We start from the raw sequence: 19456 nt of genomic DNA, 5'->3' as shown, positions 1-19456 counted from the left end.
CTTAGTTGGGCTATAATTGATTGTTGAAATAATTGTTTATCAACTATATTAATATAATTAAGTTGATCCAGGACAATTTGTGTACACGTGGGTCTTGAAGTGTATTGCAATTGTTTCATTTGTTGGATCAAATTTACCAACTTTTCCATATAATATCCAACACTACTACTATTATCGTAAATCTTAATGATTGCACTATTAATAAGTAAATTATAAAAAAAACTATTAAAATTTAAGTTACAAATGATAAAACTTTGTTATTATTTAAAAAATAGAAAATAAAAATTAGATTTTGATTAGATTTAAGTTAATTAAACCTAATTAAAATAAAATTTTAATTTAAACAATATATTTAATATCTATATACTGTATAACTTACTCATCAACTATGATATTATTTAAATCAAAAATATCCATTAAAATCATTGCCAAACTATAGACATCACATTTTTCGTTATATTTTTCGGTACTAATCTCTGGCGCTCTATATTTAGGTGTTCCCACATTTAGCGTATGATTGGCTGAATGATTATCCGTACGGTTGTGATCAGTGGCCGAACCAAAGTCACCTAATTTTATAAACCGCTTATTAGTTGGCTTATCGTTGATGAGTATGTTTGCAGGTTTGAGATCGCGGTGAATGACCGGCGGATGTCTTGTATGCAAATATTCAACGCATTCACACATTTCAAGCATCAGATGACTTGTAATGTAATACTCGATACAATCCATCGGTTCATTGGATTGTTTTTGAAATGTTTTTGCCTTCACTTCAATCAAATCTTTAAGACTTTGCGAACATAACTCCATTTGAATGAATAGATTGTTGAACTCAAACCACGCGTCCAAACAGTTGACCACAAACTGTGACCGAAGTTTCAATAATTGTTTAACTTCTTGATTAACATTTGATTTTTCATTTTCATCTATAATTAGAATAATAACTAATTAATAATTAATAGTTTTGTTGTTTTATTTATACCGTATAATAAAATGTCTTTTATGGCAAAAATATCTTTAGTTTTTTTGTCTTCTACTTTATATACCTTTCCATAACCACCCGAACCCAACAATTTAATTGTTGTAAAAAATATCATAAAATTATTTGGTTTATCATTGATTTCACGATAATTTTCAGCATAAAAATCTAAATCAATTGTTTGATAAGTTTTATTGCATTCGACGGCAAATAAATCAACAAATGATTTATAATATAATTTTCGTAATTCAATGTTTGGTTCATAAATTAATTCGTAATATTTATCACATTTTTGTATATAATGATCGCACATATCATCGATTGAATTGACATTGATTTTTGACGGACTTTTAAATAACATTTCATATATTTTTCCGCATTGATAAACATTTCCATCAATTGTTAGAAAATATGTTATCAAAGCTTTTTTATGGAAAGAAATTAATTTTATATTTTTTTCAAAATTATTAATCAATTCTGGTTTCAAAAATTTATTTGTATTTTTATGTCCCAATTGATGATATTTATTGCTACCCCAACTGTAAACTAGTCCATCCATTGTTATGGCAAATGAATACACAAAATGACAATATATTGATTCAATGACTGTATTTGTTGGAAATATAACACTAATCGGACTATCAATGCAATCGGTTTGTTGACCGCAACCGCACTGTCCCCAACTGTTACGACCCCATCCATAGACAGTGCCATCACTGCTGAGGGCCAGTGAATGATGTGAACCACTGGTGATATCAATAATACATTTATCGCTGAGTAATGTAATGATTGCTGGTTTGCTGTACACATCATCATCACTGATGGTATGTCTACCTAATTGTTGAAAATTATTTACACCCCAACTATATATTTGTTGATCACTTGTTAAACATAATCCAAACATAGGTCTAGTAATAAATTTTTGGATATTTTTTTCAAATAATTCCGGTATAACTGCGGGTTCATTAACATCTATGTTGTGACCCAAACCAAGTAAACCATTTGTGTTATCACCCAATGTATAGACTCGATCATCAATTGATGTCACAAACCATATACTATTTCTGTGACAATGAATTAATTTAATTTGAATATTATTTTTTGGTAATATATTTATATTAAACTTATAAATCAATTGTAATGTTTTCATATATCCATTGATTTCACTATATTTTTGTAAATCTATTGATTGGTTTATTTTGTTTTCGGCAAATAAATCGCTAAAATTTTTATAATTTAATTCTAATATTTTAACATATGTTTCATTTGAATTATATATTAGTTCATAATAACTATTGTCATCTATTTCGACAAACTTTTCGCAAATGTTTGTTATATTATTTAATTGATAGATAATATTGAAATCCAAATAAAATTCACCGCTTTGATAGACATATCCATCAGTATTAAGTAAATAAATAAAATTATTATTGAATGATATATTCTGTATATTCTGTATATTATTAATCAATTGGGGTTTCAATAATGTTTTTGTATATTTATTTTCAAGTATATTGTATCGATTGTTACCCCAATTGTAGACAAGTTTATCATCACTAGTAATAGCAAATGAACACCAACTGTGACTATAAATTGATTTAATGATAGTATTTGTGGTAAATATAACACGAGTCGGACTTTCAATATATTTAGTTTGTTGTCCGCAACCGCACTGTCCGTATGTGTTATCACCCCATCCATAGACAGTGCCATCACTGGTGAGGGCCAGTGAATGATATGAACCACTGTTGATATCAATAATACATTTATCGCTGAGGAATGTAATGATTGCTGGTTTGCTGTACTCATCGCTGGTATGTCTACCCAATTGTTTGTCAGTATTCAAACCCCAGCTATATATTTGTTGGTCACTTGTTATACATAATCCAAAACCACTACCGATAATAAATTTGTTGACTGTTTTCAGACATAATTCAGGTATAATTTGTGGTTCATTGATATCTATGTTGTGACCCAAACCAAGTATACCACACTTATTATCGCCCAATGTATAGACGCAATCATCACTTGTCACAAACCATACACTATTATCATCCTTACAATGAAAAAGTTTAATTTGATGTAAATGTGATATCTTCTTACTTATTGTAAATTTATTTAACAATTCAATTGCAGACATATTTAGTGAAAACTATATTTTTAAAATAACATAATTATTATATTCATAAACATAAATATTTATATTTTTTTTATAATATTATATTGTTTTACATAATAATTCTATGGTAATTATCACATACAGTATATTAATACTACTATTGTATAAATAAAAATATATTTTTAATTAATAATTTTATACTAAAAATAATAATGCAATTTAATTTTTAAAAAAAAATTATTTATATAAATATTGAAACTTTTAATTATATTATCGGTAATTATTATTAAATTTATTTAATTTACAATTAATGATTGATTTAAAAGTATTTATTTATTTTATATACAGTAATAATTTATTGAAAAAAAACATTTTTAATTTTATTTTTAATTTTTAAATGACTTATTAAAATATCTCTGAACTCATCTCTAAAGTTCATCATTTGCTAGATTTACCACTTCTTCGTCATCTTTGTCGTCGCCATCGCTACTAATAGTATCTAAATTTTCTGTTAATTTAATGTTTGGATTATATAATAATCCGTTTTCATCGGCACTACTCAACAGCTGACAAATTATTGGTGACTCGATCTGTGAAAATAATTATTAATAAAAAAATTTTTTTTTAAATATAATTACAGATAAATCAGAAAAGTTAAAAAATTTTAATAATTAAAAAAATAATTTTTATATTTACTCCTAATATATATTCACAGGTTTTTGGTTCTAATAAATACAGTGCAACAGAATCGGGATGTCCTGCAATGTTACGACACCTAAACAGACACAAAACAAACAATTAATTACCGATAATTTGAATATCAATACAATCAATGATATGAAACCCGTATTTATAATATATAACCCGATATTACGGGTACTGTGTGTGTATGTGTGTGTGAATCGGTAATCACCCGTCACTTACTTCATCTTGACTTCAACACTGCGCGACTTTCCGGTCATATCGCAGGCGTCACCGTTTGAATAGTAATGCGACACTTGTTTAGGCGTTTTGTTAGACTTTGGTCTTTTCGATGGATTTTTGTTCAGCCAATTAATGTGCTGTCGTTTATCCCACTTTCCCAGCGTAATGACCGTCATTTTTACTCCTTTTTCTTCGTGATATTGTTCCACTTTATTGCCGTAACAGAACTCATATCTCCACCAACCGGTTCCCTGTAATACAACCAACAATTTATTTAGCAAACAGTTAGCAAAATAGGTGGGCGCGCGCACTAACTAACCCCATGTAAGCATAGATCACCGCTCAAAAAGTTGGTCAATATTTTCGAATCAAACTTAGCGGCCAAGTCTTCACCGCTGGGCTCATCGTTGCCGTCCTCATTGGTCACTATATTGATTCGCAACTCTTTACCAAAATCGTTGGCACCGATAATAATAGTTTTACCATCGAATATACCGCCGGGAAATGGCGAAAATTTATCCTTATTTTTCAACACTTCTAACTGTTGTCTGACTACTTCGGCTTCCATTGTCTTCAGTGCTTTGGGTTTGGCCGGCGATTTGTCCACCGGATAACAGTTGATCTGATTTTCGGGTGCAGCCGATACTTGAAACTCGGACGACTGGCACAACAGTGGCGACAATACGATGGCCTCGTACTCGCAAGTGGACGTCTCCTTAATCGAGTACAGCTCGTGTTTGGCGTCTTCGTTGCACACGTACAGTACACGTGTAAAACGCTTAGTATTACTCAGATCGCAGATCGTGCCGTCAGTCATATTCACTTCGACGTACGGCAACTGTGTTTCGTCGACGGTAACCGTCGGCCGCCGTCTGCCATCTCTGGCCAATTGTTTCAGTTGTCCATCAAATTGCTGTTCACTTTGGCCGAGTCTGGACAGTTCGTATCGACCCAAGTAGTACTCCTGAGTAGCAGAGTTTTTGCTAGTTTTTTGCGGTCCATTGTCTTCGTGAAACTGACGGATATGTTTGCCGTGACATATCTCGTACGTCCAGTACTGTTCCAAACGATAGGAACAGACTTCGCGAACCATCAATGGTTTCAACAATTGGTAACCACTTTTCGTTGAAAATTCTGATTTTGTTTGACTATCCAATGATTCAGACTTTTTCATTGATTGATTGATTGATTGTATGGTACAAGAGATAACCAAAAAACAAAACAAAAATCAGATGAAAATCAATGACAAAACTAATTGAAGATTTTAGACTTACAACGGCATCAATCTGTGGTAAAGTACAGACATATCGTTCGTGAGATGCAGTGGTTATGTAGAGGACATTGGAGTCGTGAACCACATCCTAATCGAGTGAAAGACAGAGAGAGAGAGAGAGAGAGAGAGAGAGAGAGAGAGAGAGAGAGAGAAACAATTAGTGATGTCTTCAGACAACTTCGGCGACCAAATAAAAAACAAACTAAACTTACTTTTGGTTCACTACTCGATGGTGTCCACTGAGCAAACTGTTGAATATGTTGGTCAACATCTGGCGACATCTGTTCCCGATTATCGCCCAACCAATTGATCCGATAGTAGATACTGTCGTCAAACGATTTGATTTCGTTCGAATGGGACGTCTCGATCTTGCGGTTAATACCACTACCACTACCGCTGCCGCCGGCGCCGCCACCCGAACCCGAACCGGTCGGTACTTCATTGAGCAATACTTGGCTCAAGATATTCAACAAATAGATGACAACTAATAGGATATTTGTCGACAGTTTTGTCCATTCTTTCAACGATTTCATTGTCTGTCTCTGTTGTCTATATCTTCTTTTGATTTGTTTTTTACCAATCAATCAATCAATTACTTCATCAGTCATCCAGACATTCAAACCACCATTGGATCCGATAAGTCAATCAAATTGATCCGCAAATCATGGCTTGAAATGAAATGAAAAACTTATTTCTTATTTATTATTATTTTTAAAAACACGTCATGTATTTGCAAATCAAAACACTGTCAATGTTTGGATCAAATCAATGATGTCTTTCTTCAAATCAATCAACTGATCCCCTGTTTGTCTGTTTTATTGGTACTATAACTGTGTGTTTGAAATAACATATAAAAACAGTATATACTGTATATTATATACTAAACACTATTGACGTATACTATGGGCTATACTGTACTGTTAAAACCTATTTGGATGACAATGTTTTACCAATATTGTTAGTGTTGTTAATTTTGATGTTAATTTTTTTTTTCTCAACAAACAAACAAACAAAAATACAATACAATATTGTAAACGAAAACTTTAAAAGTTTTAAATATTCTCTTAAATATATATATATATATATCGAGAGAGAGAGAGAGAGAGAGAGAGAGAGAGAAATAATAATAATTTTTAATTTACAAATTATAATGCAATTAATATCAAACATTACATTTTTTTAAAAAATAATAATATGCTTAAATATAAAAAAAATAATAATAATTTTTAATTTACAAATTATAATTCAATTAATATCAAACATTAATTTTTTTAAAAAATATAAAATTTAATTGCTAACAATCTTAACAACACTAGTGTAGTATTAAATATTTATAATCAGTACTGTATTGCAGTGTTTTATTACAGTATATGTCTATCGGCTTTAAAAACAGTGATATCACACATACAACCCGTCAATTGATTTATGATATAATTATAATTATTTTATTTTTTGAATACAGTATTAATGTTATAGTAATGGTTTGACATTAGAAATACTATTTTTAATAATAATTAATATTTATATTATTACTAAATAATATCCCAATAATTTACTAGTATTTTATATATATATATATGATATTTACAAATATATTTTTATTTAAAAAATTTAATTAATTAAATAGTAGCAAAAAATTTATATTCAAATCAATAGTTTTTTTTTATACAGTATTAATGTTTTAATTTTTAAAAAATATATAAAATATTTAATTATTAAAAATGTGAAATACATATGATTTATATCATAAATATCAACAACACATCAAATGAGTCATTGAATTGAAATTTATTTTTATATATAAATTGTGTTTTTTTAAAATATATAAATTAATTGTCGGTTAAATCACTGTTTTTTATATATTATAAAAAAATCAATGATATATAATTATAATAATTAATATCTAATATCATATATACTTATTACTAGTATATATAATCTAAAAATTTTTTTTCACTAATTATTATTAATAATAATTAATACCAAATGACTGTTTGGTTAATAAAATTATGTCATCTAATCGTATATCTGGTAGTTATCTGTTGGCAAACCATCGATGGTTTCCCAAATCAGGGTAAATGGTCTTACAATGTCTCACAGGTATGTCTTCAACATATCATGTATACCACTGACCCATACCTACTGACAAACAGAGAGAGAGAGAGAGAGAGAGAGAGAGAGAGAGAGAGAGAGAGAGAGAGAGAAACTGTCTGTCATTTGAATGAATTAAATATTTTTTTTTTATTTTCAAATTATTTAATGATATTTCTATACTAAATGTCTATTAATTTATTTATTTTGTTTAACAGCGAAAGTGTCACTACTTTGAAGTCAATTCAGCACTTTATGCCAACTCAAGCATATCCATCAAAAGTAATATATATTTATATCATATTTAATTTGATCCCATTTGGGTGATGATGACACACACACACACACCATGTCTTGAAATTAATATATATATGATATATAAATAGCGGATCAATTAAATTAAGCGATTTTTTTTAAAATGTTTAAAAACTTTTTAAATATCTATTTTATTATACATATATATATAGTCTCATGCGATTCGCTTGAAGACAAAGATCTGGCCGTACGTATCGGTTGGACAATCAGAGAGACGCCATGTTTTGAGGAATATTTGGGACCCGAAATAGCGGTCAGTTTTGTTGTTGTTATTGTTGTATATCTCATTGTTTTTTAAAATTTATCGATAATAATAAATCTGTTTCTTCAATTATGACCCCAAATAGTTACCCGAATTTCTCAAATGGTACTACTTTTGTCCGGCCACTCCGTTCGGCGATTTCGGCTACGATAGGATACAGTATTTGAAGACCAACGAAGTCGTAATCAAATGCAATCAATTGAAAAATCTATCGGTTAGTGACCCGACGACAACAACAACAACTAAAGCAAAAAAAAATTTTAATTGCAAATATTATATGACTTTTTTTTTGTTGTTTTGTTTTTGTCAAACCTGTAGCCAAAAGGAAACTTTGTCTACGAGCTGATCGGATCCACGACCAACCGTAGCTGTTCGCCACCGGACGTAATGTGTAGCAGTTCACCGGAGACAACATTGCTAACACTTATCGGCGACTATTCCGAGTCGTCGAGGACAATAGACGCCGATAAGACACTAGAGAAGAGATCGTCGTCGTCGTCGTCGGAGACATTGCCGACACCATTGTCCAGAATAATGAGTGGCCGCGATCTGACACGAATGCCTTCTGTATGATTGATTATAATCATTAATATTTTTGGATTTTTATGATTAAACTTATAAATTATTTGTTTTTTATCTGTTGAATAGTTGTCTGAAAATGAGCTAACAGTGCCCAATGATGGCGTCTATCTACTAGTTGTTTATATTGAATCCATGGACAGTAGTAAACGGTTTAACGCCGAAGGTATATATAATATATCATAACTGGTTATTGTATTTATTTATATTAATTAAGTATAAAATTGGATGTTTTTGTTTAAAAAAAAATAGTTGACATCGAAATGAAAACCCAAAAAGGACAGTACTTATCGGCAATCGATTGGCCACTATTGCCGTTCTACGGTGTTATGTGCGGCGTATATGTAGTGTTTGCTTTCAGTTGGCTATTGGTAGCGTTTCTCCAATGGCGTGATCTGTTGAGGATCCAGTTCTGGATCGGTGCCGTCATATTTCTGGGAATGTTCGAAAAGGCTGTATTTTATGCCGAATACCAGTCGATCAATTCGACTGGTGTTTCGGTCAAAGGGGCCGTACTTTTTGCCGAAATTATGTCGTGTTTTAAGCGAACATTGGCCCGAATGCTAGTCATTATTGTTTCGTGCGGTTTCGGTATTGTTAAGTATGTATTATCGGTAGTTATTGTTATTGTAATTTGTTTAATGATATATTATTTTTGTTTGTTTGTTTTATTAAAACAATACAAAATTTACGGTAATTTAAAGGCCACGTTTGGGACCGATATTACATCGGGTTGTATGCGTTGGCGGTATATATTTCATTCTCGGATCAATTGAGGCAATACTTAGGATTTATAAGGTATTGTTGGACTTTAGTTTAGTTGAATAGTTGTTAATCAAATTGTTTTTTTTTGTGTTGCTTTTGATCCAAATTTCAGCCAAAGACCGATCCGACTAACCAGACACTGATGGCTGGCATACCGTTAGCCGTATTGGATTCAGTAATCTGTTGGTGGGTTTTCAGTAGTTTAGTTCAAACAACAAGAATATTACGATTGAGACGTAATGTTGTTAAACTAAATCTTTACAAACAATTTACAAATACATTAATATTTGCAGTCTTAGGTAAAAAAAAATTTTTTTTTAATTGTTTTATTTTATTTAATTATCCAATTATTAAGTTATTTATATATATATATATAGTATATAGTATATACAGCATATTTAGTAATTACTAAAAAAATTACTGATTTAATTGATTTAATTGTTATTAGCATCAATTATATTCATGATTTGGCAAATTCATAATGTAAGTAATAATTTTTATTACAAAATCTATATATATATATAAAGTTAAAATTTATAAGTATTGTTTGTAATGTAAAAATTAAATAATATATATAATTTTTATATATATATATAAAATTTAGCATAAATTAACACAATGTCTAAACGATTGGACATTTTTATGGTTTGACGAAGCCTTTTGGCACATACTGTTCTCAGCTGTACTGTTAGTGATAATGATTTTGTGGAGACCGACAAACAATAATCAACGGTTTGTCCCCCCGTCCCCCCCCCCCCCCCAGTGTTTACCGATAATTAAAATAATTAAAAAATCAAAAATTGTTATTAATTTATTAGATACGCATTCACACCGCTATTGGACGCCAGTGAGGACGAGGATGAGGAACAGTATCATCAGATACCTCACGAAGCTTTCGGTAAAAAAAAATGATTACCGGTACCCCCTCCCTCCCTATCCTCCACCCACACCCACCCCGATATATTTGATCGGATTATTATAGACACTAACTGATTGATTAATTGGATTTTTTGTTTGTTTGTTGTAATTATCCAAATACTTCAGATGGTATGAAAATGAGAGGCAAAAATGGTACACATTTTGAGACCAACGACAACAATAGCAACAGCAACGACATTAGCAAAGAAACTGAAGACAATCTTAAATGGATTGAAGCAAACATACCGACCTCTATGATTGATAATGCATTGCCAGCGCTGATTGATTCCGACGAAGAGATAATGACCACACATTTGGAAATGAATAAAATGGAGTGAAATTTAAAAAATTTAAAAAAAACACAAAAAACGAAAACAACAAAAAACTAAAAACCATTATATAATTTATTTATAAATTAAACAAAAATTCATATATTTTTATTATTAATTTAATTATCAACAAACAAACAAACAAAAAGTCAATTTATTTTTTTTGATTTGATTTGATTTGCCATTACATTAAAGTTTGAATATCTTATTTACCGTAAGTTATTTTAGTCAAAATGATAATATAATTTATAATAATTTTTTTTAAATATTAGTTTTTTTTGTTGTGTGTGTGTGTTTATAATCTCTCATTTAAATTATGTATTGAATCAAATTTTGTTTGTGTTTGTAATCATTATTATTATAATTATGTATTTGAAAAACATTATTATTATTAGTTTTTTTTGCTATTTTTTTTGTAATCACATTCTTTAACTATTGTGTTAACATAAGAGACAACAAAAAAAAATAAGAAAATAAATTTATATAATTAAAAAACAAAAATCATTTATATATTTAAAATGATTTATTAGTATTATTATTAGTAGTATTTTTGTGGTTCAAGATATTTAGTAATTTCATTTGATTAGATCAGTCATTGATTTTTTTGGTCTTCAAATAACTGATATACTGACGAGTATTTTCAATCGCCTTAGCATTGATCTCATCGTAACAGTTGTTGTCGTTTGAATTCAGCTCTTGTTTGACATTTGCTAACCATTTCATAATATTAGTCCATTGATCCAGACTGTAGTCAATTGGTTCCAGTAGTGTCAGACCGGCTGCCATCGATATGTCGGCCACTGTTAACTGGTCGTAGCCGTTGCCACTGCAAACAAATCCATGTTTACCGCCGCCGCCGCCTTCACCGCCGCCGAGTATTGAATCAAACAGATCCAGTGTTTCCTTTAATTTTATATGTTTCGCTTCCTCCAGTTCTCCGCCAAAAAATATCGGACCCTTTCAAACAACAACAACAACAAAAATAAAGTTTTTTATATATTTATATATATTTTTTAAAATGGTTTAAATTATACACAAAAAAATCAATCAATCAATTATTACCACATAATCGGTGATAGACTTGTACAGTGTTGCCAAATCAAACTGCAAAAACTGGTCGATTGTTGCCCGAGTTTGTACGGCCACAGGATATAGTGGATGATTCGGTCGATATTTGTTGACCAAATAGGTAACAATTGCCCGACTTTCCCATAGTTTGAAACCATTGCCACCGTTGCCGTCGCCGCCGTCGCCATCCTTATCGACCAGAGTCGGTACCAGACGGCATGGATTCATTTGGGCAAACTCCTGGGTCAGGTGTTCATCTTTGGTCAGATCGATACTATGTAGGGTCAACTGGATGTCCAATTGTTTGGCGACCATCAATACCGTACGACACGGCGGACTTTCCAACATATAGTATAAATTGATTGGCATTTTGTTTTCTCGCGTGGGTGGGTGGGTGTGGTTGTTGTAGTGGTTAATAGTGATGATTCAAAATTATTTTACTGATCTGTGGATCAATTATTACAATAATAAAATTATTTTTTTTAAAAAAAAATATCAAATTTTTTTTTGTTGGTTTTATATTACAGTGTATTTTAATATCAAGTGTCGAAGTTTTATAAGTAGTAGTAGTAGTTGTAATAGTATTTTATATGACTAACAATTAGATTCAATTACCAACCAACAACCAACAAAAAAAACTACATGTGCTCTCCGTAAAGTTTTAACCAATTATTTAATTATTTTTTATGTTTCAACAACGCTCCAGGGGTGTCCAAGGTTATCTATTTATTTTGTGTTGTTGGGTTGAAACCATTAATCAAATGGCCAGGTATTTTTTTTTAAAAAAGGTCTAAGCTGTATAGGCAAGGTATATCATATATATATATATATATATACAGGTAATATCCATATAAATTATATAATATGACTATATATATATATATATATATATATATATATATATATACAAACATACGGAATAATGACAAATACAATATACAGAATATTCTTTATATCGAAAAAAAATTATAGCAAAATATAAAATTATATATATATATATATATATATATCATAGTAAATATAATTAAATAATTAAAAAAATTAAAAAAATTATTAATAAGTTACCATTGATCATCATATACAGTAGTATATTTGTGCCGGCTCACTATGAGAAATACAACCACAAAAAAACTGGTTTAAGTAGTTATCGCCCAAAAAAACAAAATTTTTGTCGCAATATATGCTTTACAGTGAAGTGAATATAACAACCCTTAACATTAAAATTCATGTAATAGTATTGTGTATTACTTATACAGTAGATGTCATTACTATATACACTACTGTATTAATGACTGATTGCGTGTCTATTATGTACTCAATTTCAGCGCTACTATTAATTGAGCGCCAATTCAATTGAAGTACTGTATTACAGTATACAGTATACAGGGTTGGAAAAATACAAGATTTTCAATTTTAGGACTTTGTAAAATACTTTTTTGAGGTTTTTTTTTGAATAAATTACCATGTACAGATTTTGAGAAATTTAATTTTTAAAATGTAACAAGCCTACGAGCCACCAAGATACAGTGTACTAGATGTATTTTACAATTATTATAGAAAAATTACATTAACAATGATAAAATATTTATATTTTTTATTATTAAAATTATTATTAGTAGTACATAATTTCAATATCGTTATTATAGAATCGTTGTTTTCTAAAAAACTAATAAAAATTAATATTAATTATTTTATTAATATATTTCAATACCAGAATTAAATTTGAATAGCTAATTTTTTTTAAAATAAAAAATAATAATTATTATTATTACAAAACATGTGCTTGTTTGTGAATTTTAGTATTTTTGTTATTAGGTGGCGCTAAAATTTTTGTCATGTAATTTACATTGTATTATACTGTAAAATACGCTTTGTATTATACATATACACTTTGTCTCTGCCAACACTGATACTTATATATATACTATACTTATTTTTTTGTAGCTATTTATTCAATGCATTGCATTATTTCCAATATGTATTGTATTATATTGTATTAAATACTTATAAATACAATATAAGTTATATTATATAACTATTTAAAAAAAAAAAATAATAAAAATATTTATTATTAAAAAAATAACTCAACAATCATTTCAATCAGTTTTTTGTTTAATTATTATTATTTATATGATATTTAATGCGTTTATTTTGCGCTCATTTTTTTTCACCCATTGGTTTCATTAGTTATTATTTTATTTATTATTATTTTTTGTGTCAAAAAAAAACATTTTACGTTATATTTTGTTTATTTATAACTTATTTATTAAATAATTAAAACTATAAAAAAACGTTTTGTTTGTTTTGGTTTTTTTAAGAGTTTTTATTGTAGTTTTAATTGTAATCTAATTTTATTTTTTTATCGTTAGTGTTATTGTTTGTGTGATTTACCCGTCGGTGTGTGTTTCGGGTGACCATTTCGGTTGTGGTAATGTTGTTGTTGACCATTAAGTGTTAACCAGTTGTCTTATATATAAGAGAAGTTGGCCTCAAGTTATCGCAGCCGTCATCGCCGCGACGCGCGTTGTTGTTGACCACCGATTGATTTGATCGCCAATTGTACCACCGATTGATTTTTACCGCCAATTGTACCACCGATTGATTTGACCGCCGATTGTACTACCGATTGATTTGACCGCCGATTGTACCACCAATTGATTTGACCGCCGATTGTACCACCAATTGATTTGACCGCCGATTGTTGTTGATGATCATTGCCATCATTACTCATCCGCGTCGTCGTCGTCATTGATATCGTGTCCGCCATCACTGACCATAACCATCATCAGCTCTCCATCGGACACCATCGGATCCATCAGATATTATGCCACTGTTAGGTAGAGAACCGTTTGTCCCGAAAGACCTGCCCATAAATCTCGATCCCGAAGATGAAGTCTTCTACTGTAAGACAAGCGGTGAAGCTTTCCTTACATACGAGTAATAATAATAAATTATATATTTACCGATTTATTGTCTCCCGATTATTGTGACCAAATGTATGACCAATTATTTGTTTTATTCAGCGAATTCAGTAACCGTCAGCTCCAGTTGACGTCAATGGTCTGGACCTGTGAGGTCACCGGTCGTCAGGGTCTGACATTTGCCGAAGCAGTGGAATCCGAGCGTAAAGGTCACGAAATGTTGGCCACATTTCCCGCTGGTATTAAGATTCCCTCATTGTTTCTGATGAGATATCTGTGCGAAACCAATATCAACGCTATTGTCGATAAAATCTATGCCTTTATCAACAATCGGTATTTCATTGCCGAAGACATTGAGATTATTATTCATTCAAAAAAGTAATTTTTATTTTTAATTGTTATTAAGTTATCAAATCAATCGATTGATTGATTGATTTGTTTTTATTAGTTTTTGTTGTTGTCTTTTAACACCTTTTTTGTTATGTTTTTTTCCGCAGACGAATAAAGGGACGGGTGTTTCGGGTAATAGCGCCGACCGATGCACAGGTCAAGGCCGACAAACGCAAAAGCAATCAACCGAAACAGTTTGTCGGACTCAGTGCCTCGCTCTACAGGTACGAGATTATCGATTGCGATAAAAAGCGGCAAATTCTGGCCGCCGGCCGAATAGTACGATCGAAAAATTCGTTAACTAAGGACAGGTTGAAAATGTTTCTGAAACGACACCTGAATCCGTCCACACGTACCGATCCGTGGACACTGAAAGATTCGTCGGTCAGAGAGTTCAATCTGATGTCCATCTACTGGAACAACATATTTGCCGGACCAGTACCGCGATTTATGAGCGACTCGACACTAGTGGTCAACGGTAGTATCACAACAACCATTGCCAGTAAGGAAATGATGGCCAAATTGAAGATTTTGGCCAAAGCTGATAAATTGGCGCCCAATGTGGACAAAAAATTGGGACCAAAAGTAGATAAATTGGTGATCAAAGTCAAGGAAACGAAAGAAGAGCGTCGAGATCGTGAACGTCGCCAGCGATTAGCGCAGAAAGAGTTGGAAAAACAAAAGAAACGCCAGTTCGACGAAGATATGAAACTGTGGAACACTAAACGCGATGACTTGGCCTGCGATGACCTGCAGCCGCTACCCGAACCGATACCCGTTAACTGCAAAATACCGGTTGAATTGTTTGCCGATTCTGTGTTCGTAATGGAATTTCTTAGTATTTTCAAAGATATGTTCAATTTGAAGTCCATCTTTCCGATGGGCTCACCATGGAATTCATTCGAACTTATGGAACAGATTCTTGTCGATGTCAACATTTACGGTCCGTTTGTCGATCTATTAAAAGTGTTAATCTCGACAAACTTGACACTACTCGAGGATGAAGGAGACGACAGTACTCATAGCAGTTCCAACAACAATAACAACCACAACAAACGTAAGAACGATTTGAGTGACGACGACGACGAAGACATACCGTTTGGTGGCGACAACAACGACAAAGATTTTTTCGATGAAACAGTTGACAAGAAAAACGCTGTCTATTACTATCATTGGATACAAAATCATTTCGGTGTTCAACTATCCGAACTGAATATCGATTCGTTTAACATTACCGAAGTGTTACGCTTGCATCTGCTATCGTCGGGCGGCGGACCGCAACCTAAATCCAAATATCGTGGCCTATATTCTCCTCGCGAAGATCCGAGCATTGAATTTGTTGCCGAAAACGATGAAATCATGAAAAAACTCGAATCGGAAACTATTTTCGATTTAACAGCTGATGAACGGTTGAAAATATTTTCCGTTTTGATTCATCAATTGTTGACGTATTTTGAATTTCGCGACAAAATCGAAGACGCGTCCGACGAAGTGTCCAAACTGTGGGGTAAAATCCGTCGAATTCAGATGGATTCGAACAAATGGATTAAAGATAATTCATTGAAACGATTGCCGATCAAAGAACTAAACAATAGTAGTAGTAGTATAAAGAAAAAGTCTTTAGCACAACAAAAATCACAACAATCAGCGGTTCCAACAGCGAGACAGTTGAATATATATAGCAAAGAAAAGTCAGAAATGGAATCCGAAACGAACGAAAAGTTGGCCGAAGTTCGGAAAGCTATACTCAAACTGCAAGCCTGCTATCGGCTGAAACCGATTGGTTCGGATCGGGCGTACAGAAAATATTGGATCTTCCAATCGCTTCCCGGTTTGTTTGTCGAACGACTGACGCCCGACACTCGTTACACAAATCAACCGTACGGTCCATGTCTTCCCGAACCGACGCCCAGCCGATCAGTGAAACCCATGTATGACTCGGCCGCCGCCACCACCACCCCTGCCTTCGATGACAGCTGTGATACATTGCAGACCAGTCTACGCGATGACACCTCGACCACCAGCGATAAAGAAAACGACTCGAAGATCACTAGCGATGATCACAATCAGGAACAGCTAAGTGTTGTCGTCCGCAAAGATAATCAAAGACTATCGGATTTAGACAGATGTACTGCTAATATAAACACTTGTTGTGTTCACGGAATGGCTGCCAATAATGGTGTCAACGAATGGTCGTTCTATTCTTCAGTAGAACAGCTAAACGATTTGATTGCGTCGCTTAACAGTAGAGGTCATCGGGAAAGTTCGTTACGATCGACATTGAATCTCAACAGTGAATGGTTAAAGAGATTTATCCGACACTGTCCGGTCCATCAGCTGAATAAAGATATTGAACAACAGCCGCCAGAACAAAGTGGTGGTCGCCGATCGCAAAGAGGAGTACAACACGTATTGCGTAAATACCACAAAAACCAATTGATTCCCGACGATGGTGTCTCATTGTCGTCGTCGCACAGCGATCTCAAGATCAGACTGTTCAAAGACTATCTGCTGACACTGGAAGAGCATGCGTTTGCCGCCAGTCTGGCAGTCGAGTCCGATCAGATGACCAGAGATGAATGGCGTCAATTGGTTGTTACCGATTCGCCGTCGCCGACGGCTGACGGTGTCCTCAAGCGACTAATCCGAGCGATTCTAGTACTTCGACAATGTGTACGACCAATGTGTTTGTCGGATCTGTTTTCAGCTGATAGTTCCACTTATACGAATTGGTTCCAAAGTCTGTCGGAGTGTACCAGCGTTTCCCAGCTATACATTCACGTATGGGTTTTCGAACAGAACATTAAATGGTCAAAATCGGCATCGAATGCCTACTGTAAGCTGTGTCGGCGTAAACAAGACGACGAAAATATGCTACTATGCGACCGATGCAATCGCGGACATCATATCTACTGTCTTCAGCCGCCACTGGAAACGATTCCCGTCGGCGAATGGCTGTGTCCTGATTGTAGTCCAAAATTTCGACCCCAAAGTCCAAAGAAACAAAAGCTAACCACCGAATCAGTACCGAGTGGTGATGATAGTGAAGATACCGGTGATTACGATGATAATGATGATGACGACAATGACTGTACGGAAATTGATGACAGATCGCAGACTAGTAGTGACGAGGAAGACGATGATGAACAAGAAGAAGAAGAATCGGCAGCAGATTTACCACAAAAATGTGACAAATGTCTGGCAACTGATTCTGATGTTAAATTAGTTTGCGATAAGTGTCGCCATTACTATCATCAGGAGTGCGTGATTGGTGTCAATCAACGAATTACAAGAAGCAAATGGTTGTGCAAAAACTGTTCACTACTCGATGTTGTCATCAATGATGGATCCAATGATAAGAAACGCAAACAACAACAACAGCCACTGGTCACCGATATGAACAACGACTCTTCACTTAATAATAATAATTCTGATTACTTGTCTCAACGGCCGAAAAGAGTTTGTCGACAACAATCGCTACCTCAGACGGAATCATCTGTTTGTCCAAAAACTGGTCGAAAATCTGACCAAACATTTACCAAAATGAAAACTCAACAAACAAAAGATACTTCCAATAATAATAATAATAATCGGCAATCATTGCCAACAAATGATGGCCATCACCACCACCACCACGACTACCAACAGCGGCGGTCGTTACGATTAAGTGACAACAACAACAACCAAAAGAGTTCCAATAGTCGGTCCAATAGAAAATCAACGACAACAACAACAACGACGAGGACGGCGGTGGCGGCCGCAGCGGGAGGTTGTGATTATGCGCTGTGCGATGAAATACTTAAGAAATTGGACAATCATTCAGGAAGTTGTCTATTGAAGAGAAGAGCAATTATGGTTAGTTAGTGGTGATGATGATGACGATGATCATCACCAACAGCAACAACAACAACAACTTACAAATCTTTTATTTTTAATATTTATTTAATAGCAACCAAAACGAAGCCGAATGCAAGATAAACCACAGATGAATTTGAACGACTTGGGCGCCAATCTTAGGCTACGAACCTATACATCGAATGCCCACTTCTTAAAAGATGTAATATATTATTATTATTAATATTATTATCACTCATAATCTGATCCACTAATTAATTAATGTTTGTTTGTTTGTGTTATCACCTGTAACCCCCCCCCCACCCCATCCCCTTAGGTATTACTAATGGTAAATCGTGCCAAATATGTCAACTCGTTTACCGCTCGCGAATACGAATTGTTTCAATCGTTTCAAAAGTTTGCCGAAACACTGGTCAGACGTGATTTGGGCTCTAAATAGTTTAGGGACCGAACTTTACATTAGGTCCACTGTTTTGAATATTACCGATAGTTTAACGGTTTTATACAACAGTACAGTATATCTATTATGTATAACAATATATATACAAAATATTTTCGATATAACGGGTCATAATTGATGCACACATTTACCAGTATATACTCTATTATTATTATTATTATTATCTAATAATTGTTATATTAAATTTGCATGGATTCATATATCTATA

At 32.8% G+C, this 19456-nt stretch overlaps 4 protein-coding genes across 5 annotated transcripts; 2 read left to right on the top strand and 2 right to left on the bottom strand.

Moving 5' to 3' along the window:
• Nucleotides 1–3404: 3404 nt before the first annotated feature.
• On the bottom strand, nucleotides 3405–6072 carry LOC128951728 (endoplasmic reticulum lectin 1-like). The gene is made up of 6 exons (XM_054296991.1): nucleotides 5508–6072; nucleotides 5297–5383; nucleotides 4342–5187; nucleotides 4023–4273; nucleotides 3795–3873; nucleotides 3405–3688 (listed from the first exon to the last, which is right to left on the bottom strand). Exons 1-6 carry the CDS (start codon nucleotides 5826–5828, stop codon nucleotides 3527–3529), a joined length of 1746 nt encoding a protein of 581 aa, XP_054152966.1. The 5' UTR covers nucleotides 5829–6072; the 3' UTR covers nucleotides 3405–3526.
• A 1209-nt stretch (nucleotides 6073–7281) lies between these two features.
• LOC128952618 (transmembrane protein 87A-like) lies at nucleotides 7282–10643 on the top strand. The gene is made up of 13 exons (XM_054298034.1): nucleotides 7282–7395; nucleotides 7605–7668; nucleotides 7854–7954; nucleotides 8049–8177; nucleotides 8282–8530; nucleotides 8612–8708; nucleotides 8795–9143; nucleotides 9247–9340; nucleotides 9420–9606; nucleotides 9756–9790; nucleotides 9912–10039; nucleotides 10126–10205; nucleotides 10352–10643. The coding sequence occupies exons 1-13, from the start codon at nucleotides 7282–7284 to the stop codon at nucleotides 10561–10563; spliced, it is 1839 nt and encodes a 612-aa protein (XP_054154009.1). The 3' UTR covers nucleotides 10564–10643.
• A 454-nt stretch (nucleotides 10644–11097) lies between these two features.
• LOC128952408 (glutathione S-transferase 1-1-like) lies at nucleotides 11098–12787 on the bottom strand. Of its 2 annotated transcripts, none has more exons than XM_054297802.1 (3): nucleotides 12688–12787; nucleotides 11617–12067; nucleotides 11098–11511 (listed from the first exon to the last, which is right to left on the bottom strand). In XM_054297802.1, the coding sequence occupies exons 2-3, from the start codon at nucleotides 11989–11991 to the stop codon at nucleotides 11143–11145; spliced, it is 744 nt and encodes a 247-aa protein (XP_054153777.1). In that variant the 5' UTR covers nucleotides 11992–12067; nucleotides 12688–12787; the 3' UTR covers nucleotides 11098–11142. The 2 variants fall into 2 exon arrangements, with proteins under 2 accessions (XP_054153777.1, XP_054153778.1); XM_054297803.1 differs by lacking the exon at nucleotides 12688–12787 and adding an exon at nucleotides 12148–12212.
• A 1157-nt stretch (nucleotides 12788–13944) lies between these two features.
• Nucleotides 13945–19372, top strand: LOC128953055 (bromodomain adjacent to zinc finger domain protein 1A-like). The gene is made up of 5 exons (XM_054298556.1): nucleotides 13945–14559; nucleotides 14646–14921; nucleotides 15041–18788; nucleotides 18883–18990; nucleotides 19105–19372. The coding sequence occupies exons 1-5, from the start codon at nucleotides 14447–14449 to the stop codon at nucleotides 19225–19227; spliced, it is 4368 nt and encodes a 1455-aa protein (XP_054154531.1). The 5' UTR covers nucleotides 13945–14446; the 3' UTR covers nucleotides 19228–19372.
• The last annotated feature ends 84 nt before the right edge of the window (nucleotides 19373–19456 follow it).

This window comes from Oppia nitens, unplaced genomic scaffold (assembly GCF_028296485.1).
Source record: "Oppia nitens isolate AA-2021 unplaced genomic scaffold, nextdenovo-longstitch-racon4-pilon3 scaffold1_pilon_pilon_pilon, whole genome shotgun sequence".
Taxonomy (NCBI): Eukaryota; Metazoa; Arthropoda; class Arachnida; order Sarcoptiformes; family Oppiidae; genus Oppia; species Oppia nitens.
The sequence above is the reverse complement of the archived record's forward strand: the minus strand, read 5'-3'. Positions and strand labels throughout refer to the sequence as shown.